Genomic DNA, 27,696 nt, shown 5'->3' on the forward strand with positions numbered 1-27,696 from the left:
ACACACACAGAGGACTGTGAGGATTGGGGGGGACATGCAGAAATTGGGCAACTAGTCACAAAGAGGTTGCTGTTCTATTTTTACTGGGCATTAAAGATTTAGTGCTTAATTTTATCCTGCCTTCAGTGTTAGAGCGGAGTATTAGTCAGTAACTGTGCTTCATCTGCTGGTGTCTTATGGCTACATGCACTAAAGTGTTGCACCAGTGCAAACAAACTGCTGCTGCTATTTACAAAGAGAGCAAAGCGACAAGAACGTGTGTAAGAGGTGGGAACTCGGGAATGTCTGGGACTGACCCAGTTTCATGTGTATTTCTGCGAGTTCCTTTCTAAAGGTGCAAAATATTGTGGAGGGAGGAGAATAGCACACAAACCAATTTACTAATGTTTGTGATACACAACTTATTGCTTATTGTCCTGATATTTAATGCATCAAAAACATGTTCTTTATTTTTTCGCTTGATATTCAAATGAACCAACAACATCTGTGCTTAGAAAACTACACAACTTAAAACTTGCAATTCACCCATGAGTGGGATTCAGGGATCGCCAAATTTACCAATCTGGCACTTAGAGTACTGATGTTTGTCTACCAGAGACTCAAATACATGAATTAAAGTCTCTGAGTCGAACACTCACCACTCCACTTCTTTGTCTTCTTCCCTTTCTCTGTCAGGTGGTCAGCAGAGGGAGATCATAGTATCTAAATCAGACACCAGCGTGTTGATAACAGACTACAGTCCTTCTAAAGTCTACACTTTCAGTGTTATCGCAGTCAGCGGCAACAAGCAGAGCAGACCACTTCAGGGCAGATTTAAAGGTTGGTTCATCTTGTACTCCTGCTTTATATTCTCCCAAATCTTTTCTGCCTTTCTCCTGATGACTAGTCTCCTCTTAGTGTTTTTCCTACCCTCTGCTAAACCTTACTCTGTTATGCGACTCACTCCTATTTCATCTTCTTATCCATCATTTCAGTTTTCTCTACTTTTATCCTGTCTCGACTTCTTCTCTTTCCCCTCCTCTCATTTCCTTTCCTCTTTTCTGCGTATTACCTCTCATCGTCTTTCCTCACCCTCTTCCTCCTCCTCATGTAGCCCTTTCTCTTATTGTTACTCAGCTTTGATCTGTTGCGTTACACTCTGTTTTTTCCTCTGCCGTGTCCTCGCCTGTGTCTATTCTTGAGTAATGTACTACTTGGTTTGGGATATTTTATTACACTATAATGAAGGAGACCCAGATAGAAAGAAACTTTCTGAAATAACTGTTTTTAAAATAATTTAAAATTATGAATTCGTTATATTCTGCAGGTGAAAGAAATGAGAGTGACAAGACTGAGTCCCAGAGGTTCACCGATTCAGCTGCTCCTCCGAGGAACGCCAATGAGATCTCTGGAGGTAGGACAAATGCACTGTTTCCAGGAGATGAGACGATATGCAGAGTTGTCCTCACATGAAACATATAAATAAAACGACTCGCGCTGATGAATTGGACTCTGCTTAAAGAGTCTCCCAGTCAGTTTCCATAGCGATGTTTGGATGAAGGATAAACAGCCACCGGGGCAGTTACATAGATCAGAAGGCCAAAAAAGTATGAGTCAGCGTGTCTGTCCGTGTTTCCCTGCATGAAGAGTTTTTATCCAACAGGTTAACAGTGAAGTTTTTTGAGATGAGATGCCAAAATCATCTTTGCCTGACTGGCAAATCATTTGTGGCTGTGATTTTTTTTGGGAATTTATTTATTTATTATTATTATTTCAGCATAACTCCTAAAGTTAGGCAAGTGACCAACAATGTTCGCTTGTGTCTGTGTGGCTGCCTGCTAACTTGAGTTCCCGCTCCCATGCAAGATGTCTGGATTCATGCGTGTTTATTCTTAAAACCGAGATGTTCTTTCAGCTGGCAGCATGGATGTCCTCATATTAAAATGCGTAATGGTTCAACCTTCTTCCTATGCAATGTAAAAGAAGACAGGGATGCATTTGTTTTCTTTATTGAGCGTATACTTGCATAGCAACTGTCCCCTGTCTGCTGATTTCTTTCCCATAACAGTGAATTCAGCTGGAAATCTCTGGCTATAGATAATTGATTGTTGCAATTCAGTTTTCCGTGTGTGCTCGTGTAAGAAAGACGAGCCCGGTAATGTGAAGACATGAACGGTGTCAGATTTGAAACACTGTAACTGCTGCTGGTGCAATAGTTTTTTGACTTTCTCTAACGTTTTCATCACAGTTTTGTAGCCTGAAGTGTACACAAAGACAGACAGTCATTATTCAGTGGAGCCGTACTTATTATTTAAGCATACTTGCTTCAGGCTGGCTTATTGTTCGGTTTTTGTGCTGGTGATCATTTATCACAGGGCCCTAAAAGATTGAGGTTGTTTAGAAATATAAGTGTGGTTATATAGTATAGTTTAGGCGTCCAGTTTCCATTAAACTGTACAGTGTGTCATCATATTTATTGACTATAGTACATATATATTATTTAGGCAATTTACCGTGTAACTGTGTATGTGCATTTCATAGTTGCTGTTGGAGCAAGAGACCGACATGCACTCTCCAGGAGAGAATCACTGAGCAATTCATATCCATGAATACTTAATAAATTGGCTCTTGGGTGGAAAACACACTGATAGTAAATCACAGGTTTCATATTGAATGCAATCTCTAGTGGCACTTAAAGTGTCTTATTATAGTATATTAACCTGTACAGCGAGCGGTGGAAGAGTGATGAATTCACCATAAATAATGTTTGATTGTCACATCTATATATTTCTATAGTAATATGAAAATGAGATGTATTTACATTTTTCTCATGTTACGTTTTCATTTTTGGTAAATTGCTTTTCTGTCTGCTATATCTGGCAAATAGAATTTAAACAACAACTAAAATGACAGCAACGGTATATGTCAGCAGAGACTGAGGTTGTAGCTGTTTCTATAGAAAACAAATCTAATCGAAACTGAGCATCAGAATAGGGAAGAGAGGTGATTTAAGCGATTTTGAACATGGCATTGATGTTGGTTTTCTGGTCTGAATACTTCAGAAAATGCTGATCTTCTGGGATTTGCCCACACATCCTTCTCTAGGATCAAAACGGGAGAAGGCAACGGCAGTTCTCTGAATGAAAATATGTTGTTGATGCCAGAGGTCAGAAGAGAAAGGTCAGGCTGCTTTGAGATAATAGGAAGGCAACAGTAACTCAAATATAACCACTCATTCACTAGCAATACGTAACTGATACTAGCAATACGTAACTAGTATCAGGCTGAGTTTCCCAAAAATACTCTATGTGAGCTTGCGTGGTGAATTTGCCTGCAGTCAACCCAAACCACACATGCACACACACAGGTTTAGATCTTTGATGTTATTCCTCTTTGTTTCTCTCGTGCTGTCCTCCCCCTCCGCTCCTCTTCTCCTTCCTATCGGTAGGCAAATTAGAAAGCTTACTTCAGTTTGCTGTTATCAGAACCACTCGCCCTCCACTAGAGGCGACCTTGATTGGTGTTCTGCCTCCTACCTGTTGGGGATTATAATAATATCCTGCTGTGCTTCAGTCGTATTTGTGAAAGTGTGTGTTGGTGTTTGCATCTTTGTGTACTGTAGTGATGATAATGGGTAACTGTGGATGAATAAAGGAGGCCCTTTTATGTACCGTAACACGTAACGGTGTCTTTCTTTTCCTCTCTATCAGGCTCAGTGTGTGTGTGTGTGTGTCTTGTACTGTCCTCGATCGTGATAATAACAATGAAATATCAAGCTCCAAAGAGATGGCGCTGCACGATGCATTAGAAAGTGTGTTTCTGTGTGTGTGCAGCACTTTGTTCCAGAGTAGTAATCAGTTTGCTTCCTGTTAGGGTGGGTTGTTTACAAAAACTTTTATTAAGAGCTCGCACATAATCCCATCTCTACATCCCGAATGTATGTGTTCCAGACATCAGACAGGTTGGTTATTTCTTTGCACTCGAGCCAGCTGTGTGTACAATTTATGAGTGTGTGTTGCATTTAAGCTTGATGTTTAGTAAATACGTCAGACACTGTTAAGCATCTCTACTTGGAAAACCAAGTTGGACAGTATGACAAGTACCACAACAACTCTTTTTGTGAACATTATTACGACGATGCATTGAAGTTGGGCAGCAGAGCTACTTCGGCCAACCTAAAAATGTACAAACGACTTAACCATATCTTGCAGACTGTAAGCACAGGCTCCTCTGCACTAAATACAGACTTTGTTCTTTCCAGGAGCTTTGAATGAAACAAATTTTCTGTCTGCTCTTGGGGTGTCGTTGACTGTCTCTGGCTCTGAGCAACAGCAGAAGCTTTTCAAGGAGATTTTACCTTGGTTTGTACCTCGGTTTGTAGTTTGGAGTCTGTCCATGTCAGTCATTTGTAGGCCTGCACCCCTTAAAAGCTGATGACTCAGATCATTGGTCAGGGACTTAAAGCCTTTTTTTCCCTACAGCCTCTAAATCAACCCACTGGATTCTGCTACTCGCTGCTGGAAGATGTGAAGAGATTTTGTTTTCTCCTTGAATATCCGTTTCTAAGTTGAAGACTCTTTTGCTTTTTATCCCTTCTTTTTTTTCTTTAGTGGCATCATCTGTAGGGAAAAGCAGCAAAAATAAAACCTAATTTTCATAACAAACTGTGATGGAGCAGATTGATCATTACACTGCTCCAAAGAAAGTGTTTGTTTTTTTTAATCTATAACTATGAAGGCAAGAAGAGAGGCAGTAAATAAGTGAAACAGAAAATATACATACATACAAGTCAGTCAGACTTTTGGTTAAGTGACAGAAAAAGTGCTTAACTGTGTGAACTACACGCATGGGTGCAGTGATGTCACAGTACTCTGCTCTTCTCGTGAATTACTGTATGTCTGAGGAAAAAAAAGTTTGTTTTCAGGACAAAACTAATTTAAACGAGGTAGTGGTCTCATTGCTCTTCCCACCAGCTAAAAGTGAAAAAATTTTTATATTCACATTTGTCTCTGGAATACAGTTCTCTAAGAAATCTTTGTTGTGAATCTCCTTGTGTTAACATAAGGATGGATTCGCTAGAAACGAGATGAGGGAAAAAAGGACAGATGAGGTACAACAGCAGCTCATAAAGTCTATAAATTATTCCAAAGCTAATGACACTGAATGAAAAAAACGTATTCAGCTCCTTGTCAGCAGGAGCTGCAAACGGAGTTTGTCAGACATTTAGTTTCCACTTGTATCGGACAGTTTCATCTTTGCCAGCAAAAAAAAAGAGGAAAAAACACTGAAAAACAGTCTGCATACTTGATTGTTCATATTTTATTCCCACAGTCCAAAGTGTCAAAACACCAACATATGCTTTTTTTTCCATTTTTAACTTGGACTAAGAGGCAGAGCAAATAGTGTGTAATGCTATTATCCATTGAGACCGAATGACATCAGTTCAAAAGGTTGCCATGTTTGTGTGCTTGATTCGATGCCGCCACTGAAAAAAAGTCTGAGTTCATTTCAGCAGCTTCTCTCCCAGAAGAAGCACAGCTTTTATCATTCTTCCCTCTAAATGACACAGACAATTTAACTTGGAAATCCTTTGCAATATTTCTTCTCTAATTAGTGTTTTTAGGGCATCCGGTGAGTGTTAATTATGTAGAATGTCACTGTGGGGCCGCACACTCTCCTACAAATAGGGGAGGGTTGTGTCAGGAAGGGCATCCAGCGTAAAATATTTGCCACATCAAACATGCGGATCATAAGGAACATGATTTCTATACCAGATTGGTCAGTGCCTGGATCAACAACAACCGCCTCAGGTGCTGCTGGTCAGCACCTGAGCTGGAAACTGCTACTGTTAGCCAAAGACAAAGGAAGAGGAGAGGAGGAAGGCATGTTAGGAGGCAGTGAAAGAGAAGGATACAGATGCTACACATAGGATGGAGGTACATGATCCTCTGTGGCCACCCCTAAAGAGACCAGTAATACAAACACCTATGAAATGAGGCTGAAGACTTGAGCTCCTAACACAAATGAGAGGACGAGTTAAAAGCTATACAGATTCTGCCTCCATTGTTTTTTACATGAACTGATTGCTGTGGATGATGGTTTCTTCCAAAATAAAGTCGCATGGAATCCAGCAGCCAGCAATAATAAATATTTGAGTGCTTTTTTAGCTTAAAAAAAGCTCAAACAAATCCATTAGTTGTCCCCTGACAACTACTACAAGACAGTAATGTGTTTTCTGTGGAAATTTGCACTAAATGTTTCTTTAAAAATAATAACTATAATTTAGACAGCTGGAGAATATTAGACCATAGACATCTGTGTGTCTGTGTATGAGTGTGTGCATGTGTCTAGGTATGTCCATGACTATATTTTTTACCGATTTAGCTCAGTAGCCTGTTAGAAGATGTAAAAACAGATGTTTGCCACTCTGAAGAACATAAAGATTCAGAAGACAGTGTAACTATGAGTAAGTACGAGTGTCTTTTAATCTTTATTGAAATCTTAACCCTGTAATGTCAAATTAACCACAGTGATTTAAAAATAAATAGGAGAAAAAAAACAGTTTGTAGAAAAAAACAAATTTATCTCTTTTGGCAATAATGTTGCAGAAGACAGACAGCCCTCCTCCTGCAGCTCTCCCCTCTTTATTTCTAATCCCACCCACCAGAGTTTTTATGGATCATCCAACCAACGATTGCTCAGAGTGAGAGTCAGTTTAACTCATTTGTACATATTATAGCGATCACTTTCTGTTTTCATATCGATGTAACTGTTCCTGTTCTGAGTTGTCAGCGTTACTAACGGTGCTGATGCCTTTCAGACCTTTTCAACTGATCTCATATTATTACCGGTCTGCTCGTTAAACGCTTGAGTGGATTTCGTACATGAAGCAATCGGAGTGAAAATCATTGAGCAGTAATGGGTAAAAGCCTCTTCGTTCCTCCACGCTAACGGCGCCTTCTTCAATAGATATTAGCTGACAGGATGTGAGTGGAGTGTTGCCTTCCTCCCTCCCTGACTGAGGCCTGGATCCAGTGCTCACACACACACAGACAACCCAAGGGACAGATGCAGTTAAAGTTGAACTCGAGGCCAATGAGATTCTGTTGACATTCACCACACTGCTAGTGTGAGACAGAGAGTCCTCTGGTATCCATCATCTCTACAGAGGGTAACAAACACACACCTGAGGAGTGAGGTTTCTATATTTACAGCCAACCTTAATTTGTCACATTAATACGTATTTCAACTCTGACACCACGTTTAGCTCCGTGTGTGCACATCTCTATATCTTTTGCTCTGCTAATTTCTAGCTTTAGGATTCATTTAGCCTCTCTATCTCTCTGCGTCTGTGTCCACTGCTTTTTTATTGCCCTATTAGCTTCCTGAATTACTACTTATAGACTTCCACAGACTTTGTGTATTTCTCTCTCCTTTAAAAAAAAAAAAAACATTCCTAGCCTTCTTCTTTCATTTAGTCAGTCTGTGCAATGCTCACTGGACACACAAGATGTCAACTGTTTGTGGCCAGAGAGATGTGTCACCCTAATGGCACACGCCCAGAGAGATTAAGGGAAGAGGCCCAAACCAACACCGCAGATTAAAGGAGGCAAATACAGGGAAGGCATGCAGCCCGTTCAAGCACGTGCAGGCCACAAAATAACTAATAGGGAATCCTATCATTTCCTTTGAAGGCCTCTTAACATTACATCACTTCTTTCCATTTGAGAGCAAAATGAACCAAATATGTATGTCATGGTGAGAGCGTGAAAGGCTCCAAGAAATTTAAAATGGATGTTGTAGACGTGATGTGAAAGTAATGATGTGACGAATGTGAAACGCGGTTTTATTGCAAACTGGTGTGGCACATGAAGGGCTAAGAAAGGATGGGACTGAAGAGAAGTATTTAGGGGAAAACATATACGAATAAACCACACAGGGAGCTCAGGTAAACGTCCTGCAGAAATACACGTTTCATCTCTGTCTGCTCTCACTTCTTGTATCATTACAAGAGCTGCTTTACTCTTTACTTTGGATGTTTTCCAACTACTAGATTATTCCTGCCGAAAGAGGACTAAAGAAATGTCATCTTCAAATATGCTGGATGTGCTCGGAGATGCGTGAGCAGGCCTGCACACAGTGTGTGTGTGTGTGTGTGTGTGTGTGTGTGTGTGTGTGTGTGTGTGTGTGTGTGTGTGTGTGTGTGTGTGTGTGTGTGTGTGTGTGTGTGTGTGCTAATTCCTGCTGAAAGAGGACTAAAGAAATGTCATCTTCAAATATGCTGGATGTGCTCGGAGATGCGTGAGCAGGCCTGCACACAGTGTGTGTGTGTGTGTGTGTGTGTGTGTGTGTGTGTGTGTGTGTGTGTGTGTGTGTGGTCTTGTGACATAGACAGATTTTTGTCCTCCATTAACAGCAGACGTTCATGGGTGAATTGAGCTATTTGTATGATACTTGGTTAACAAGTGTGTGTGTGTGTGTGTGTGTGTGTGTGTGTGTGTGTGTGTGTGTGTGTGTGTGTGTGTGTGTGTGTGTGTGTGTGTGTGTGTGTGTGTGCTAATGGCACTTTAGTCATTAGTAGCAAGGACTTCTTAAGTGCAGAGGTCAATTAGAATAATTAGAGCCCACTTCCTCACAGATTCCACTGCTATAACTTCTCTTCACTCTGTCTTCATTGTGTTCTGTGGATGTGGGGTGAGCTATGACATTTTGTCTTTGCCTGTTTCTGCTGAAATACTCCGTCCTCTGCAGGTGCAATTAAAGCAGACCTGAGCTAACAGTGTTTTTAAATAGGGTGAAAATGATGCAACATCACATATTTTTACATAAACCTTAAGTTTTATATGGCATTCAATAAGTGAAATGGGGCAAGGTTATTACCTACTTAATATGGTACCATGGCTCTAACAACAAGGACATTGTCATTGTCCTTGGTGTTAGAGCCATGGTTTTGAGTCATTATTACTACATTTCTGTTCAGTCCTTGGTGGCTTGTTTCAAGTTCGGATTGCATGCTTGGTATTGCTTTTACTCTTTTGTACCCTCGGTTTCAGTTACAGTTAACACTGGTTCTTTTTCATATTCCTGTTAAATCTGCACTTTTATGTATTTACTTTCATGCTCCGCGTTTAGTTACTTCCAAGTGCCGTTACTTTTACAACTGTCGTACTTCGAGACCTCCTGCCTTCTTTCCGCTATTCTCACATGCCCTCCTTTCCTTATAATATATCGCTCTTTGTCCTTTGCAGCTGATAAAGCACATGAGACCTGTTGATTCAAGTACAGAGTTAGAAAACTGTTTTATTATGGTATACAGGCAGAGCTATAGCTATGTTTTGAATACATTTCCATGATTTTCCAGTGCCTCATAAATGGGTAAGCTGCAGTAAGGTGTCTTTCCAGAGTTTACTGGCCCATTTCCCTTCCCTTAAGTTGATGAATGTATACATTTATCACACTGTAATTTATGCCTGACTAAGACAAACTAAAAGATAGAATAAGAGGAGTGGGGAGTGGGTGGGATGGCAGGCTATGCCTCTGACCAAATTAATATTTAAGCTGGTGTTTTATTGAATGGCAACAAAAATGCCTTCTTTCAGTGCAACACCCATGTCTAGAGATCTTAATGTGCATGGAGTTAAAATATAACCAGATATGATAAGAGAGTGCTATCAATGCAGAGACACACATATGTAGTTCAATAAATGTTTATATAGACATAAAGTAGAAAGAAAAGACCAAGGATAGACAAACAAGCACAAGTAGAGGAATGAGTGAGAAAGGTATAGAGAGAAAGTTTGTAGGCCATGTGCTGCTTTCCGCATACATCCAGTGTCTGTTCTGTCATTGCGTCTGTGTATTCAGTGAAGAGGTACAGAACAAGACAGTGGATTAAAGATCAAGAGGACAAGCAGCGAAAGGTCTCTGGTGGAACGACACAAGCCTTTCTGAAAACAGCTGTTGGATTTACACCTTAAAACCCAGTGGAGCTCAGTGCTTACGCTCACACAGGCCTATGGGTCTCACAGATGAATGTGAATGCGTGTGCCTTCCTGAGTGACACTGAAGGCCACTGAGCAAACGACAGGTGTATCAGTCTGTTGCGTGTCTCTCGTCTGAATAAACAGGCAAACAAAGAAAATCTTTTTCTGAGCTCTTGTGTACCATCATTTTTTTGTAAGAGAGAAAAAGAGAAAGCCTGTTCTGGGCAGGAAACCGCTCTATGGGGTAGCGCTCAAGCCTTTCCGAGCATTGAATATGAAGTTGTGCCACTGAGGTGTTTGCTATTTGTTTGACTCAATCCAGCTACAGTGGGGCAAAAAAGTATTTAGTCAGCCACCGATTGTGATAGTTCCCCCACTTAAAATGATGACAGAGGTCAGTAATTTGCACCAGAGGTACACTTCAACTGTGAGAGACAGAATGTGAAAAAAAAATCCATGAATCCACATGGTAGGATTTGTAAAGAATTTATTCGTAAATCAGGGTGGAAAATAAGTATTTGGTCAATAACAAAAATACAACTCAATACTTTGTAACATAACCTTTGTTGGCAATAACAGAGGTCAAACGTTTACTATAGGTCTTTACCAGGTTTGCACACACAGTAGCTGGTATTTTGGCCCATTCCTCCTTGCAGATCTTCTCGAGAGCAGTGATGTTTTGGGGCTGTCGCTGAGCAACACGGACTTTCAACTCCCGCCACAGATTTTCTATGGGGTTGAGGTCTGGAGACTGGCTAGGCCACTCCAGGACTTTCAAATGCTTCTTACGGAGCCACTCCTTTGTTGCCCGGGCGGTGTGTTTTGGATCATTGTCATGTTGGAAGACCCAGCCTCGTTTCATCTTCAAAGTTCTCACTGATGGAAGGAGGTTTTGGCTCAAAATCTCACGATACATGGCCCCATTCATTCTGTCCTTAACACGGATCAGTCGTCCTGTCCCCTTGGCAGAAAAACAGCCCCATAGCATGATGTTTCCACCCCCATGCTTCACAGTAGGTATGGTGTTCTTGGGATGCCATTCAGTATTCTTCTTCCTCCAAACACGACGAGTTGAGTTTATACCAAAAAGTTCTACTTTGGTTTCATCTGACCACATGACATTCTCCCAATCCTCTGCTGTATCATCCATGTGCTCTCTGGCAAACTTCAGACGGGCCTGGACATGCACTGGCTTCAGCAGCGGAACACGTCTGGCACTGCGGGATTTGATTCCCTGCCGTTGTAGTGTGTTACTGATGGTGACCTTTGTTACTTTGGTCCCAGCTCTCTGCAGGTCATTCACCAGGTCCCCCCGTGTGGTTCTGGGATCTTTGCTCACCGTTCTCATGATCATTTTGACCCCACGGGATGAGATCTTGCGTGGAGCCCCAGATCGAGGGAGATTATCAGTGGTCTTGTATGTCTTCCATTTTCTGATGATTGCTCCCACAGTTGATTTTTTCACACCAAGCTGCTTGCCTATTGTAGATTCACTCTTCCCAGTCTGGTGCAGGTCTACAATACTTTTCCTGGTGTCCTTCGAAAGCTCTTTGGTCTTGGCCATGGCGGAGTTTGAAGTCTGACTGTTTGAGGCTGTGGACAGGTGTCTTTTATACAGATGATGAGTTCAAACAGGTGCCATTCATACAGGTAACGAGTGGGGGACAGAAAAGCTTCTTACAGAAGACGTTACAGGTCTGTGAGAGCCAGAGATTTTCCTTGTTTGAGGTGACCAAATACTTATTTTCCACCCTAATTTACGAATAAATTCTTTACAAATCCTACCATGTGAATTCATGGATTTTTTTTTCACATTCTGTCTCTCACAGTTGAAGTGTACCTCTGGTGCAAATTACTGACCTCTGTCATCATTTTAAGTGGGGGAACTTGCACAATCGGTGGCTGACTAAATACTTTTTTGCCCCACTGTACTTTGTTTTCAGCCGTAGACAAAGGTCGCTTTGAAGCTGTATACAGTCGTCAGATCGTTGCTTTACAAGCTGGTGTTGTAGCTCTTTGGTGTCAGGATTTTTGGCATTAGGCATGGTAAACAACCACAAAGTTACTCACAAATAAAACTCACTTTCAGACCAATTAAATTTCCATTTAAATGTTCAAATGGTTTTTGTGCTCAGTGTTTAAATTGTTTTAGTACTTTTTCCACAGCTCTAAGAATCACTATGTTGCTGATGTGGCGTTTTAGTCATATTACATGACCTGTATCAGCAAGGATGACTAACACCCTCATTATACTGATGCAAGCTTGACCACATGAGGTAATGCTTGCTTTAAGGATGACTGTGGCATATTGGGGAAAATGCGTATTTGCCGTCTTGCCACCGGTTAGTTAGAAAGCTTATTAACTCTTTGTGTGTTCACTGTGGATGTGTATAGATGTGTATAGACAAGTCAGACAATTCCTGTCTATTACAAACACCTGTTGTCAAGGTTATTGTGGTGGAGGTGTGGCCTAGTTTCTCTGCAGGGGAGGGGTGGTGCACAGGGCTGGACTGGGACAAAAAATCGGCCCGGGCATTTTGACTAGAGACCGGCCCACCAAAAATGTGACGTCATTCAGGGGTAAAACCGCAAAGGATTCTGGGAACTTGTGGCAAGAGGTACTAGCGCATGCAGGCTTTAAATTGAACTCAGTTACACAGCGATAAAAAGAAACACAAAAAATGGCAAGAAGCTGTTGTATTATTAACTGCAATAGCCGGTGTTGTGCCAAAAAGTAATTGTCTGCCAAAAACTGATTGCTCGTATTTAAATTGCTATAAGTAACTTGTTGGGCTATAATATGTGAAACATATGTCAAATGCATCCCTCATGGATGACATAAAGTCATCTCTCCATCTCTCTCTCCTGCTCTTTTATTTCTCTCTCTTGCTCCATCTCTCTCTGCTGCTCTTCTGTCTCCTCTGTCACAGACTTCTCCACTTTTGATGATAAATCAGCCTGGTGCAACATGTAAGGATTGGCACAATTTGTTAAGATTTTGAGGAGTTTGAGAAACTAACCTTAAGCATAAAATAAAATTTACTATCAGTAACTTCATAGCACCCGCCCAGCAGTATATAAACTCCGTCATGCTAGCTAGTACGCAGTACCAGTTATTCTAAGCGACTGTAAAAAGTCAGCACAACGAAAACAAACTACAACTAAACTTGGTTTATATCTGACACAGATAGACAGCAGGTCATAACTTCTTACCTGAAGTTCAGTTCCTCTGCCACTATGACCGGCGGCCGCCTCGGGTCTCTCCTCCTCTTGCCTCCCCTTTCCCTTATCCACCTGCTGGCCTCCACCACTTGCTGATGTTGCTAAATCTGTGGAAGCTATGCCATAGCTACCGCCAAACAATTCAGTTATTTTTACACATTTGGCAGCGTCTGCCTGAAGGGCTTGTTTCTTTTTGGCCCTAATTTTTTCTGCACCTCCTTTTCTTTTTTTGTTCTTCATTTTCTTTAGTTGTCTATAAGATTGCTAAACAAGGGGGAGGGTGCATCCGACCTCCTCGGCTGTAATTGGTCCAGCCCAGAGTGGATCATGACCAATTGGCCAATCCAACACCTTTCATTATTTAAACCCTTCCAAAAAAAAAAAAAAAAAATATCGATCGGCCCATAAAAACAAAAAATCGCCAGCGGCCCACCGGGCAAATGCCCGGTATGCCCGATGGCCAGTCCAGCTATGGTGGTGCAGCAGGCTCGAGGGGCAGTGCCAGGGAGGCTGGCAGGGCAGCAGCTTCTCATCCTGTAATCATGCTCTCACCCCTTTTTTTTAGTGGAGTCACCTGGGAGGCTTTCTGGTTGTGGACGAAACAACTGTGCCGAAATGAAACTTATTGCAAATAAAAAACATCACAAACACGCTGAATAGTGCGAGTCGTGACTGGGGTTCATGGTTATTTCAAACATTGTTTACAAAGTTAGGATGGTCAAAAACACAAATATCTACAAATGCAAAGTTACTATTTTATATTGCCAGAAATATTTGCTCGTCTGCCTTCACAAACATATGAATTTGAGTGACATCCTGTTCTTAATCCATTGGGTTTAATACGATGTCGGCCCACCCTTTGCAGTTATAACAGCTTCAGCTCTTCTGGGAAGGTTTTCCACAAGGTTTAGGAGTGTTTATGGGATTCTTCTTCTTCCAGAAGCACATTCACTGTAAACCTGGATAAGTTGAATCTACTTTTAAAAAATCAAGGTAACTTGTTGCCTTATATTTTTTAAGTAATGAAGCATTAGTTGAACAAATGCACTGGACTACGTTCAATGTACTTGAGCCCCTAAAGGAATGGAATATTTGAATGTACTAATACAGTAACTGAAGATACTTAGTTACCATGTTTAACTCAGCTTATTAAGTAAGCATTACTCCATTACCAACCGAACTAAATTGTATATTCTCACTGATCAAACTTAACTTTTACAGTTCTTGAAAATCAAAATATATCTTTCAATCAATAGAGCCAGTAAAAGAAATACATGCAACAATTTACTATTGGTGATGTCTTTGTTTCAGCAACAAAAGTAATAGAAAATGTATTCTTTACAATACTGAACTGTGTCTGTTGAAATATGGTGAATAAACTAACATGAGAAACTCAGCCCTGCAGGACACTGGTATCTTAACATCAACAAATAACAATTTTGTCTGTGGAACGGCAAAAAATAAAGAATACAGGGAGAGAACTGGAGGGTGAACAAAAATCCAAACAAAATACTACATGGAGAGCCCATACTTCCCCTCCACCTTTCTGCTGATTCTTGAGTGTTTGAAGTTTGAGTTCAGAAGTACTTTTTGTAAAAAAAACTTTGGGTAGTTGAGATGCAATGCATAGGTAAGGCCGAAGACAATGTGCATGGCCTGGGGCAGGTTCTCAACATCCATCACAACCTTGCCCCCTAAGATGATTCCCACTGAGGATGCATTGCGATGAAGGGACTGCATGTGTGGAGAAATTTTTCTTGTTCATGGAAGAGGATCTCCACTGGCACATCATTGTACAAATGTTCCTCATCATCAGTGTTGTGAAAAAAGGAACACAGGATCATCACGTCAACATGACAACACAGTGCTATAAACAGGCTCTATATGTACAAAGCTGATGTGCCTGCCCTGTCCAGTGTCCAACCACTGCCACAGAAAATCACTTGGGATAGTCAATGACAATAATAACAATAAAAAAGTAACTATTAACATATGCAAACCTTTAAATAATATGTATGGTAGAGAGAGAGAAGGGGAGGTGGAGAGAGGGGAAGGGAGGTCAAGGGAAAAGTGGAGAGGTAGTAAACAGGTGGAACTAGGGAATGGGGGATAAGAGGAGGTAAAGAAAAATCAGTTCCTTACAAGAACTTGAAGAAGGCAGATGGATCATTGCCGAAAATGACAGGAAGCCCCTTGAGGACAAGGCATCTGACCTCCGTCACATCCGAAGTCTGGTGGAATGAAGGAGGAGAGAGGAGATCACACATTTCGAATAGAGTCAATATGTCACCCTGAACAATATGATCGCAAACATAATAAAAAGCACAACCATTTAAGTACTGGAACCCCTGTTAACCTGTTAACATACCCAGTGTCACAACAACAGTCACCTCAAGGCGCTTTATATTGAAAGTTAGACCCTATAATAATACATACAGAGAAAAACCCAACAATCATATGACCCCCTATGAAAAAGCACTTTGGCGACAGGGGGAAGGAAAAACTCCCTTTTAACAGAAAGAAACCTCTGGCAGAACCAGGCTCAGTGAGGGGCCTGGTTCTGCCATCTGCTGCGACCAGTTAGGGTGAGAGAAGGAAGACAGGATAAGACAGGATGTGATCGTTCAAGTTCAATCAAGTAGCCAACTGATTTCTATTACGTAAAGATTTGAAAATGAACTAACATTTGTTTGTTGCATAAGGTCAGGTAACATCTGTCTGTGAGACCCCTCTTTGACTTAAAGATCTCCATTAGTCTGGGACTGTGATGGTCAAGGGCCTCGTAGAACTCCAGTCTCAGGCTCTTAACAACCACTGTGCTGAACTCCAGAAACACCTAAAACATGTAAAAACAAAACATGTTCATGTTCAGATGAGTTAACCATAGTGTTATCTTTTTATGCATCAACCCAGACTGCAATATTTCTCTGTAATATAATTTTGATGAGTACAACAGAGCCCCTTTGGTGAAATCAATTTAAAAACAAAGAACTTGTGGCTATAAATTAGCTAGCTAACATTCTCAGTGAATTTATAGCTAACATTAGCTAAGGAAGTGTTGGGCGATGTTAGCTGGTTAACTACCTTATAACTTATCGATAAAATACACTAACTTATCAGTAATTAGGTTTGTTACTTCACCTATCAGTGGAGAAGCAACCAGTGTAGGTTTTGTGCTTGTTTTTGTTTTGTGACTAAACTCTGGTCATTCACCGAAGGCACAAAACGTGGGCTGGACAACTTGCTCGCTTCAGTGCAGCTAATTGTTCATGTGTGTTCGGTTCCATGTCTGCTCTGTTTCACAAGGTCCAGAGCTCCTCAAAGCCACTCTGTCAAAACTGGTATGAACTAGATTTTTGATTATATTAAGTTGTTTGAACTCAAACACATAATTACAATAAAATAGGCTAATAAAAAGTAGAACTTACTTAGAATTTATAATTAATGTAAAGAAATTACAGATGTTTAAGTAATATGCACTTGTTTCAGTAGAAGCTATTATTGATTGGACTTAAAAACACAATTACAATAAAAAAGGACATGAAAAAGCTCAGTTTAATCAAAAGTAACAAGTAATGTTCACAAATTAGACATATTTAAGTGATAAGAACTCATTATTTTTAAGTTGAATCAAAATCTGGGTTTACAGTGTTTTAGAGGTCAGACACTGATGTTGGATGAGCCTAGCTCTAATTCATCTCAAAGCTGTTCTGTCAGGTTGAGGTCAGGAGGACTCTGTGTAGGCCAGTCTAGTTCTTCCACACCAGACTTGCTCATCCTTACCTTTATGGACCTTGCTTTGTGCATCCCGAAATTGTTCCCACAAAGGTAGGAGCTGAAATGCTCTAAAATGTCTTGGTATGTTGAAACTAGTGCTGTCAGCGTTAATCTCGTTAAAATGACGTTAACGCCATAACCGCATTAACGCAGCAAATCTCCGTTAACGAGTTAATGCGGATCGCTCCGTGCGTGGGGCTACATAGTGCTAACACGTTGACGCCGTGCAGCCCTCCCACGTTAACTCCCAAACTGAGATTTGCCGCGTTAATTCGGTTTATCCTTTTAACGTCATTTTAACGAGATTAACGCTGACAGCACTAGTTGAAACATTAAGAGTTGCTTATCTAAGGGGCTGAGTCCAAATCCTGAAAAACAACCCCACACCACAATTCCCCTTCCTCCAAACTTTACACTTGGCACAGCGCAGTCAGACAAATACTGTTGTCCTGGTAGCCGCCAAACTCAGACTTGTCTGTCAGATTTCCAGACACAGAAGCATGACTCATCACTCCAGAGAACACGGCTCCAGAGCAGTGGTGGCGAACTTTACACCTCTGCATCTGACGCTTTGCATTGCACTTGGTGAAGTTAGTTTTGGATGCAGCTGCTCGGCCATGGAAACCCATGCTATGAAGCTCTCTCCTCACTGTACTTGGGGCCACATGATGTTTGGAGGTGTATAGTGACTGACTCCAGAGAAAACTGGCGACCTCTGTGCACTATGCGCCTCAGTATCTGCTGACCTCTGTGATTTTGCGTGACCTACCCCTTTGTGGCCGTGTTGCTCTCATTCCCAATCACTTCCCATTTGTTATAATACCACTAACAGCTGACTGTGGAAATATTTAGTAGTGAAGAAATTTCACAATTGGACATGTTGCATCTGAACAGGTGGCATCCTATCATGGCCCCACGCTGGTTTTAACTGAGCTCCTGAGGGTGACCCATTTTTTTTGTAGTAGTCTTCATGCCGAGGTACTTTATTTTACGCACCTGTGACAATGATTGGAACTCCTGAATTCAAAGATTTGAAAGGGTGAGTGAATACTTTCAACATTGTAATGTATCTTGGAATTTGCCTGTTACTGTTCTTACTGTAATTTAATGGAAATACAACACCACACGTATCAATGGCTAGTTGGACACTTCCTCTAAATTTAGCCAGTTATTATTTTCTAGAAAGTAAGCATTCAGTCACTTTAATAAATTTGTCTATGTCTCTTTGTAGCACATATGCTAAAGAGGTCTGTGCTAAATTATGATATATAAAACTGGCTAGCAAGGCCAGTTCACCTAACTGGTGCTTCACTGTGGTTGTCTCTTTAAATGCGATCCACACTTTCTCTCCCGTTTGGTAGAGCACTCAACAAACACACCTACACATGATCAGAGGGGGCGGAAAGGACCAGACAATGTTGAGATTAAGTGGCCTTTTATGCTACAACTTAGAGGAAATTGCCTATATGAAACATTTTGGTTCTTTATGGTAATCTGCTGGGTGGAGAAATTGATCTTATTACTATTCATCCTGAAACTATATATTGAGAAAACACCTTACATAAAATAAGTAATTCACCCCACGGATAACATTGTTTCAGTGAAGCTAATACTTTGAGTATTATAGCAAAAAAAATTAAAAATCAACTTGAGTTAAGCTGTTTGGGAGTAAGTGTCAAATTATTTGTGCAGTGAATTAGCCTCATCTTAGAGGTGAAGTGCACTTGTAAGAGTTTGTTCACTAAGGAATCAGTCTAGGATAATAAAGGAAGGGTTCTCACTGATGTGGGGACTCTCTCTGCTGCTACTCTCCATCCATCTGCATGCCTGTCACTGTCCTCAATGTTAATTCCAGACACTGAAACACAATCACAGTGACGGGGGAAATAAAACTTAACTAGAGAGAGATTGAAATGACAGCACACTCTGTCTGATCCCTGGCTAAATAGAGGTCAGCAATAAATCAAGGCCGGCTGGGAAGAATGACTGTTAATGAGAACAGAGACAGACAAAGAGAACAGAGACGACGAGGGTGGAAAAGTTTTCTAAACTACATGCGTGTGTGTTTAGATGTGTTGATAGGAGTCTCTCAATTTATCTGTTACTCTGCTGCACATTTATTACTCTCTGCATGCATACGTTTGAGTGTAAACTAAAGCTGCTTTGCTTTAGTTTATCTCTCTTTGAAGAAAGCATGTATCCAACAGTGACTGTGTTTTTAAGCCTCCATGAGCATTTTTGAGTGGCTATGTAGTGTAACAAGTGTTCCCACTAACTGCTTGTCTCACAACCCTCAGTCCTGTTTAGTCTCTGATGCTGCTCCCTGACTTTATAGCCAACAGTGGCTTCCATTGTTACAGTGCACATTTCTAATACCCATTACTCTACTCCCACACAAGTTAATCCAATTGTCTGGGAGCCACATACTTTTCCCCACAGCTCTGCAGACTCTGTGGGCTTTGAATTGTAAAACATGGTCTCGTCTTTCCCATAGACACAGGTGGGCAGTCTAATCACGCTCATGCATGCCAGTTATGCTTGGGATTATGTCCACGTGTGTGTCTGTATGTAAATAGTTTCATTCAGCACCTTTACTAACCATGTGCTTCCAAGCAAACAAGGTTTAGACTGTAAAGTAGTGGTGTGACACGGGGAAAAATGGTCTTGTGGGGTTTTTTTCAGTCTAACCTATAAAAATGTAAAATCATCACCACCACGTACAGTATTTATGTAGAAAAACTACATAAAGAATTGAAATCAGCAGTAAGCGTCTAATAAAACATGATGACTGAACATAACAGCTGCTTTAGTTTCAGGGTTCCATATGTATTTTGGTTCACCATCACACTATTCTTTTTTCTGAGCTCTATTGTACCACCACTAAGCCTTTTAACCTTAAAATGTTAAAATGTAAATTTGAGCCTTGAACATCGGGTGGCTTGTTCCCATGATAGAATTGCATTATTTTTGGCCTATGAGAAAATTACTTTTACTTTACAGTGCTGTATAAAAGTCTCGATCCAGGACTAATTTCTAGTTGAGAAAATGGGAAATAGGCAGAGTGAATTACAGAAAAATGACCAAACACATGGAAATACAATAGCTAAGGCAACAGAGGCTGTATAGTTCTTACACAGTACTGTACACATGAAATATAAAAATCTAAACTCAATTGTCTTTTATAAAACACAGTAACAATGCAGTACTTCTGTAGACAGAAATGCTTACCTATATGAAAATTATACTCTGTCATAACACTTTGTATGTCATGGCAGGAGTGTCGCCCATTAGTCAGGCAGGTGGAATGAGCTTAGCAGTGAAGTGGAGAGAGGCAGTGAAGTGAGTAAACATAAACTTGGACAAAAGAAAGACTTGGCTCCACAGAAAGTGTCAATACATCTGTGACCTTTCGCTGCCCTCAGATACAGCACTTTGGCTTTTTACCTTCATTCCAACTTTGGTTCTCTTCTTTGCTTTCACTCTGTTCCCCCCGTACACACTTTGACCCACAGCAGAGGCGTTAGATGAGAAGAAAAAAGGGAAGAAAGAGGTAGGGCAAAAGAGGAGAAAAAAGACAGATGGGGCTTATAAGAAGGAGAACCTCTGACTAGCCTACTGGTGACTATCAGAGAGCATATTGAGATTATAATACAGCTACAGTAGAAACATACTAGGAGTGCTTTTTTTTGCTAGGAGAACTACGTTATCATGTCCATGAGCCTCTCAATCTGATAATGCTGTGTTGGTGATATTCCTCCACCATCGTAATCAATGTTGCCACAGAGACTATCACGTTTTTGTGATGTCACAGTTTTGCAGCTTGTGGGGAAAGACTACACATGGGATCAAATTTATCTACAGGGCTATTTCTGCCAAAAAAAACTATTAAAAGCCATTTGAGCACCTATGCGCAATTTAGAGTCACCAGTTACCTAAATAGAATAGAATAGAATGCATTTATTGTCACTATACAGTTGTACAATGAGATACAGAGCATCTCCTACTCAGTGCAAACATGCATATACAAGCTGGTTTAAAAAAAAAAAAGTCATATGTAATAAATAGTGTTGTGTATATACACTAACTGCATGTCTTTGAAATGTGGGGGGAAGCCGGAGGACCCGGAGAGAACCCACACGAACACGGTGAGAGCCTGGGCCTGATGGTGGAATTGAACTCAGGACCTTCTTGCTGTGAGTGCTAACACCACCGTGCCACCGTGCCGCCCTACATGGTTAATGTGAAATTAGTAGCAGTCCTAACCAGTGAATAAGTGAGATGCATAATTTCCCTTAGTGTCTGTCAGTATTCGATTACTGTTGCTTGCGCTAGGAAGTGAAAGGCAGCTTTGGCATCTAGCTCATAGTTCAGTGTAGGCCGACTGTGGTTCAAATAAAATCGAAATAAAAAATTGGTTATGTGAAAATTTAAATAAATGTATGATATTAAGTAACCTAAATGGTGACAAAATAACCTGCCCTAACAATTAAATAAACATTATGGTCAACTCAACAGAGTGCTGACAGATGTCAGCAGGAGTAATGTGAAGGACGCAGCACCCTTGATTGCTGGGTCCGATGGGTCCTAATTAACGTTCTCACCACCCTGACAATAGACGCAGGAATGACCAGCGAGCTGTACTTAGCTGTAATTACTGACCCTCTAATCCTCTGTTTACCACCTCCTGCTGGCTTTTCACATTTAACAACCCCCCCCCCCCCCCCACACCCCCACCCTTGGTTTCTTTCTTTCTTAACCATTAACCTTTTCCTTGCCATTCTATTTAGTTACTATAGATAATAAAAAATGAATATCTATAATTTTATGTCAAAGAGTAGCTGCTCGATTGATTTGATCTATATGTCCTGTTTTGGTGCTTATTTATGGTTGTTCCTATAAAACCTTTAACGCTAGAGTCTCTTTAAAGGCCACGTTTGTTTGTTTTGTAATAGAGTAACCTCCACAAAGATATCGATATGATCTTTGGCCTTACAACCTTTTGCCATTTTGCCGAAAGTCCCGAACAAAGCCTTCTTTTTTTCCTCTCCTTAAAACAAGGGGTATTATTCAACTCTGATATAAAATCACACTCTTTTTCCCTTGTCAAAACAATAACCTTTGTGCATTTCACGGGCACCTTTTTCAATGTTCTGCATTTGCAAGCCACAGATTGTCATCAGCTATCTCCCGACCTTGTTGTTTTCCCTTCTCTCGTTTGTCGGCCGCCTGTAGCAGATGGATGGTTCAAACAGTCAGACGCACACAGACAGCAGACAGAAGGCTCCGTCTGAAAAATTGCTTCTTGAAATAAATACCTGTGTATCGTTAGACGATGTAGCTTATTTATTAATTTTTATCTTGAGAAAGTGTTGGCTTGAATCGATAACACGGAAAGCACAGATGGTGAGGTAAGTGTAAATGTTACGAAGCATGTTTTGCTGTGTTTATAGCATTTATGCATCACTGCCACTGTTTGAATAAATACATCCCAGCATGTTTTATATTTGTTCTTTATTTTCAAGCAATTTAGCACACGCCTGTGCTAATTAACATGTTAAACCAAAGACCCTGTTGTGCTTAGTTCCAAATGGCTTTGTTAAAGTTGGCAGGAGCTGAATTTTTAGTCAAAACACAAATAAATCCACATTTCCTACTGTCAGCTCTTTGCTTTATGGATTTTTCTTCAATGAGACACAAAGGTCCGACATTATGAGCATGTCGTAGATTAATAGCGATTACTTTCCTGTAGACAGGAAAGTGGTTTATGTTACAAATTTAAGTAGATATATTTCTTTTCAGGATACCAAAGAAAGGTGGATGAGCTGTTATAAATTACAATGAATGAACTGATTTCTGTGCTGTGCTTATATTGCAGTCATACTGTTAAAAAAATGCCACTCTTATGAAGTCCCTGTATTGTAAGGATTTGTTTGGAAAGAAACACTTGTGGTAGGTCTCCAGTAAGTTTATGTAAGTCTGAAGTGATGGAAATGGGCTGCTACTTTTATAATGCTGCTGTTTCAGTCTTTTAAACCACTGGAAGCGCTTTTACTCTGCATGCCCCAGTCTTCATTTGCGCTTAAGTGCTTTTCCTACCACACTGATGGATGTGCGAGGGAGCAATTTACATTCATTTGCTACTTTGTTAGGTACAGCTGTTTAACTGTATGTTTGAGATGGTATAGATGATCGTCTGATGTTCAAATTGAGCATCAGAATGGGGATGAAGGTGATATAAATGACTTTTGAACATTGCGTGGTTGCTGGTGCCAGACATGTTGGTCTGCGTATTTCAGAAACTGCTGATCTGCTGGGATTTTCCCACAAAACCCCCTCTAGGTTTTACAGAGAATGGTCTGAATAAGAGAAAATATCCACTGAGTGGGAGTTCTCTCAACAAAAATGCCTTGCTGATGTCAGAAGTCAGATGAGAATGGCCAGACTCCTTTGAGCTGATAGGAAGCCAACAGCAAATAACCTCTCATTACAACAAACATGATGTGCATTTAGAGATGCAGAAGAGCATCTCTAACTGCACAACATGTTGAACCTTGAAGAAAATGGGCTGGTACGCAGAGTCTGAAGGCCACTCTGCGTACCAGTTCTGTCAGCTAAGAACAAGAAACTGAGGCCAAGATTAACACAAGTTAACCAAATCTGGACAATAGAAGACTGAAAAATGTTCCCTGGTCTGATGAGCCTCAAGTGACATGCAGATGGTAGGGTCAGAATGCAACATAAAAAACATTGGACACACATTGCACATTGAAAATAAAAATAATGTGGATTTAGTGGTATTATCGTTTTCTTTAATTACTAGTCTTTCTCCCTTCCTCCTTTTTTTCAGTTGACCAGTTTGTGTGTCACACTGAGGCTATTGCGGATATTGTGATCCTGGTGGACGGCTCCTGGAGTATTGGCCGACTAAACTTCAGGCTGGTCCGTATGTTCTTGGAAAACCTGGTCAATGCCTTTGATGTTGGCATTGATAAAACAAGGATAGGTGGGTCCTGGCTTCTTTCCTTCTTGAACAGATGGGTTCACCATGGGACCAATATGGCTGTTTTAGCCATGAATTAAGTTGTTTTCGTCTATCGAATTAGTTCAAGTTTGAGTGAATATTACTAGGAAATGACAAGCTGTGTGTAATTGTGTCATGTTGTTCATTTATCAGGTCTCGCACAGTACAGTGGCGATCCCAGGATTGAGTGGCATTTAAATGCTTTCTCAACTAAAGATGCAGTCGTTGATGCTGTCAGGAACCTGCCCTACAAAGGAGGAAACACCCTCACAGGTACTGACCCTCTGTGATTTTGACTTTTGTTTTACAATAGTAGATTAAAAAGTTCTTCCTTGCCATTCTCTTCCCAATTGTCTTTTTAAAAGTCCTGTTATGATCGCTACTTTCACACACTACTGTTATTCTATTGCTATTTTTACTTATCTTTGCTGAATATTTTTGAATACACACACGCACACGCACACACACACACACACACACACACACACACATATATATATATATATATATATATATATATATATATATATATGTATAAAATTTATATTACTGTGTCATCAAGTATGCCACCTTACAGCTACCTGATTAATCCTTCTTCACTTACTATCCTTTTTACTCTCTACTCTTTTTTTTCACAGGTCTTGCACTGACTTTTATCTTTGAGAACTGTTTCAAGCCTGAATCTGGTGCAAGGCCTGGAATACCCAAGATTGGGATCCTGATCACCGATGGAAAGTCCCAAGATGATGTTATACCACCAGCAGAGGAACTGAGAAATGCTGGTGTTGAACTGTTTGCTATCGGTGAGATAAACTACAGATCATATTTTTAACTTATCTCCACAGTGGCAGACCTTAGTTTTTGGACTACTGTTTTTAAGGCTGGAGCTTAACATTCTAGCTAGTGTCAACTTTTTTGTTTTTATTTTTCATTCTGGACATGATTTACATGAAAATATGTGGCAGAAAGGTGTTGTTAGCTAAGGCTGGTTAGCTAGCTAGCTTGGTTACTAAGGTGCATTTGTTATATTAAAATGCATGCTGCCGCTACTCAAAAACACAACAAAATAATTGGTACTTAGAGCAGTAAAAGTATTGATTCACCCCATATATCGTTATATTGTGATTCCAAGTAGCCAGGTTTGTTTTTCTTTTTGTGTTTATGAGCAGTAGGTCTCCAGGCTTTCTGGTCCATTAAAGTTTTTTTCTTTGGACATTGGGTGCTTTTTCATTCAGTTGCAATCCTGTTCTTGTACTTGCGCATTTTAAAAAGAAGTGGCAGGGCTAAACAACAAAACAAAACAAAACAAAACAAAAAAAAGACAGCCCTTCAACAGATCCATCTAGTGTTCACTGTAACCTCATCATTAATGGTCACTTTGAAATGGTGGCTGTCAAGAAGTCATTACTAAGGAAGGGAAACAGGGAGAAAAGGCACAGTTATGACAAATTACTCAAGATTTGAACTAAAAGTTGCTGAATCTGAAATTTTTGGTTCATTTTATCATCGCTATAGAGAAAGGACAAGAGAGACTCTAGTGTTTCCCCTGACAAATCTCCCAGTTAAATGTTTCCTTGTTTTTTTCTAATTTTATAATCCAATGCAACATTGAGGCATACTTAAGCCTCATTATTTGTCCAGATGCAAGACTCACTTTTTCATATTTTTGCACATTTCCCATCAAGGCTTCTAATTATTGGGCAACCTTTTTACAGATTTAGCGTTGAATTGGCATCAGTTGGTTTGTCATGCTTTTGACAGGACTTGCCATTCTTTTTTGTGTATTCATGTGGATACTGTACTCATGTGAGTACTCATGTATTTTTCCAGGTGTAAAGAATGCTGACGAGAATGAGCTGCGCTCCATCGCCTCACAACCGGAGAGCAATCACGTCTACAATGTGGCTGACTTTAACATCATGAGCTCTATTGTAGGGGGGCTAACAAAAACAGTGTGCAAACAGGTGGAGCAGCAGGACAAAGACATCAAGCAGAGTAAGAGCAAATTGGAAAACTGAAGAAACCTTACTAACATGCAAACAAGAATACTAGTAGGAACTCTGTGTCATGAGGAGTAAAGCATAAAGGAAAAGAGTTGTTAAACAAATAGTATCCTCACTTTGACTAGTTGTGTATCAATAAATGACCAAATGATAAAAAGTCAGAGTTAAAGTCTAGTTACAAAGTAAATTTGTTTACTATGAATCAAACCTTGTGTATGTAAAAAAAAAAAAAAAGTTCGATGGCCTATAGGAACTGTTTAACAGGACACTATTAAGTCAGATCAAATGTTCATTTGATCTGACTTAATGGGATTTGCACTTCAAAGTTATATCCAATCTGAGGCAGCCTGTTGGCCTGTCCTTTTTGTCTTTCAGAACATATACCAGAGACAACGGGAATGCCACTTAACCTAGTGACATCAGACATCACGGCCCAAAGCTTTCGGGTTTCATGGAGCCATGCCCCCGGAAATGTAGAGAAATACAGAGTTGTTTATTATCCCACTCAGGGAAGAGACCCAGGAGATCCACAGGAGGTAAATAGTGTATTATTTGCTGAAAACCACACATCAAACCAGCCAGAGCTGAGGAAGTCAACATATTTTATGTCGTGATATATTTATCACAACATAAAATCAAGAAATATCCATTTTATTCCATGGACATGACTCTCTCACTCTGTTCAGCTTTGGATACAGATGTGCTGAAGGATAAGCAGCAGCTAAAAAATCCTACAGTCAGTAGGAGTGTGAGGTGGGCAAAATGTACTTTTCCATAATATTTATGACACCAGGGGGAGTTATCAAGGATCGGGCAGGTTTATAGTTTGAGATCAGTTTTTCCTCGAGGCGTCAGTGCTATCGCCCATCCATACCTCTCACTTTCATCTCTCTATTCACTTCTCCCCAGAATATCTTTGCAGGTTATGACGGCTCACTAGAAATGATACTGTTGCTGGAACCAGGCACCTGCTTGATTTTTCCAGAACATTTGACCACAGAAGCCATTAAATCTCTCACTTAGCTGGGTTTACAGAGACCAGATGTTCTGGAGCCTCATGTAAAGAGACCTTTCCAGCTGGCTCACCGTGGGCCTAATCTTTATCACAACTGTCATCCTTTTAGTTCACAATGAAAAAGAAAAATATTCTTCAAGTTTTAAGCGTTTGTGCTTTATCCCATTCAATAAATCGATTGTTTCCTTCTTCCTTTCCCATTCTCTTCCAATCTCTCCTTTCTTTCCTGGTTTTATCTCGCTTTCCTCACTTCTGTTTTTCATTTTTATGTCTCCCTATTTATTGCCTCAATTACCATTTTTCATGCCATTCTATCCCCTCCTACTCTTCACACCTTCTTTTCCATCTTTCATATTCTCTTACTTCCCTGACTGACCCTCCTGCACCCCTGCAGGCTGTAGTGGTCGGGAGTGAGTCTTCAGTGGTGTTACAGCATCTTAGCTCCCTCACTGAGTACCAACTGGCGGTGTTTGCTGTGTATGCAAACAAGGCGAGTGCAGCTCTGAGAGGATCAGAAACAACGCGTAAGTTTATTCTTGCAAACACACATAAGTGTGCTTATAAGGTTCCACACTCAGAACACAATTTAATAACAATGGCTTAAAAAGTTACAGCTGCAGAAGCCAGACATATTGAAAATGCACTTACAGTGCTGTGCAAAAGTCTTGAGCTATTTCTTTATATTCTGCTTCCAAG

The 27,696-nt window shown here is 40.5% G+C and overlaps 1 protein-coding gene across 5 annotated transcripts in view; it reads left to right on the forward strand.

Moving 5' to 3' along the window:
* The window catches only part of col14a1a (collagen, type XIV, alpha 1a), a 165,764-nt gene that overhangs the window by 22,948 nt on the left and 115,120 nt on the right, over positions 1-27,696 (forward strand). For all 5 annotated transcript variants that reach the window (XM_085422276.1, XM_085422275.1, XM_085422274.1 and 2 more), the window contains 8 exons: positions 676-819; positions 1,307-1,393; positions 23,809-23,964; positions 24,136-24,255; positions 24,621-24,785; positions 25,813-25,977; positions 26,361-26,521; positions 27,395-27,524. In XM_085422276.1, coding sequence (XP_085278402.1) covers positions 676-819; positions 1,307-1,393; positions 23,809-23,964; positions 24,136-24,255; positions 24,621-24,785; positions 25,813-25,977; positions 26,361-26,521; positions 27,395-27,524 — 1,128 coding nt within the window. The remainder of the gene's footprint in view (positions 1-675; positions 820-1,306; positions 1,394-23,808; positions 23,965-24,135; positions 24,256-24,620; positions 24,786-25,812; positions 25,978-26,360; positions 26,522-27,394; positions 27,525-27,696) is intronic.

The sequence above is a fragment of the Rhamphochromis longiceps genome, linkage group LG11, assembly GCF_057381845.1.
Source record: "Rhamphochromis longiceps isolate RC_006_pf linkage group LG11, R_longiceps_female_GT1.1, whole genome shotgun sequence".
NCBI lineage: Eukaryota > Metazoa > Chordata > Actinopteri > Cichliformes > Cichlidae > Rhamphochromis > Rhamphochromis longiceps.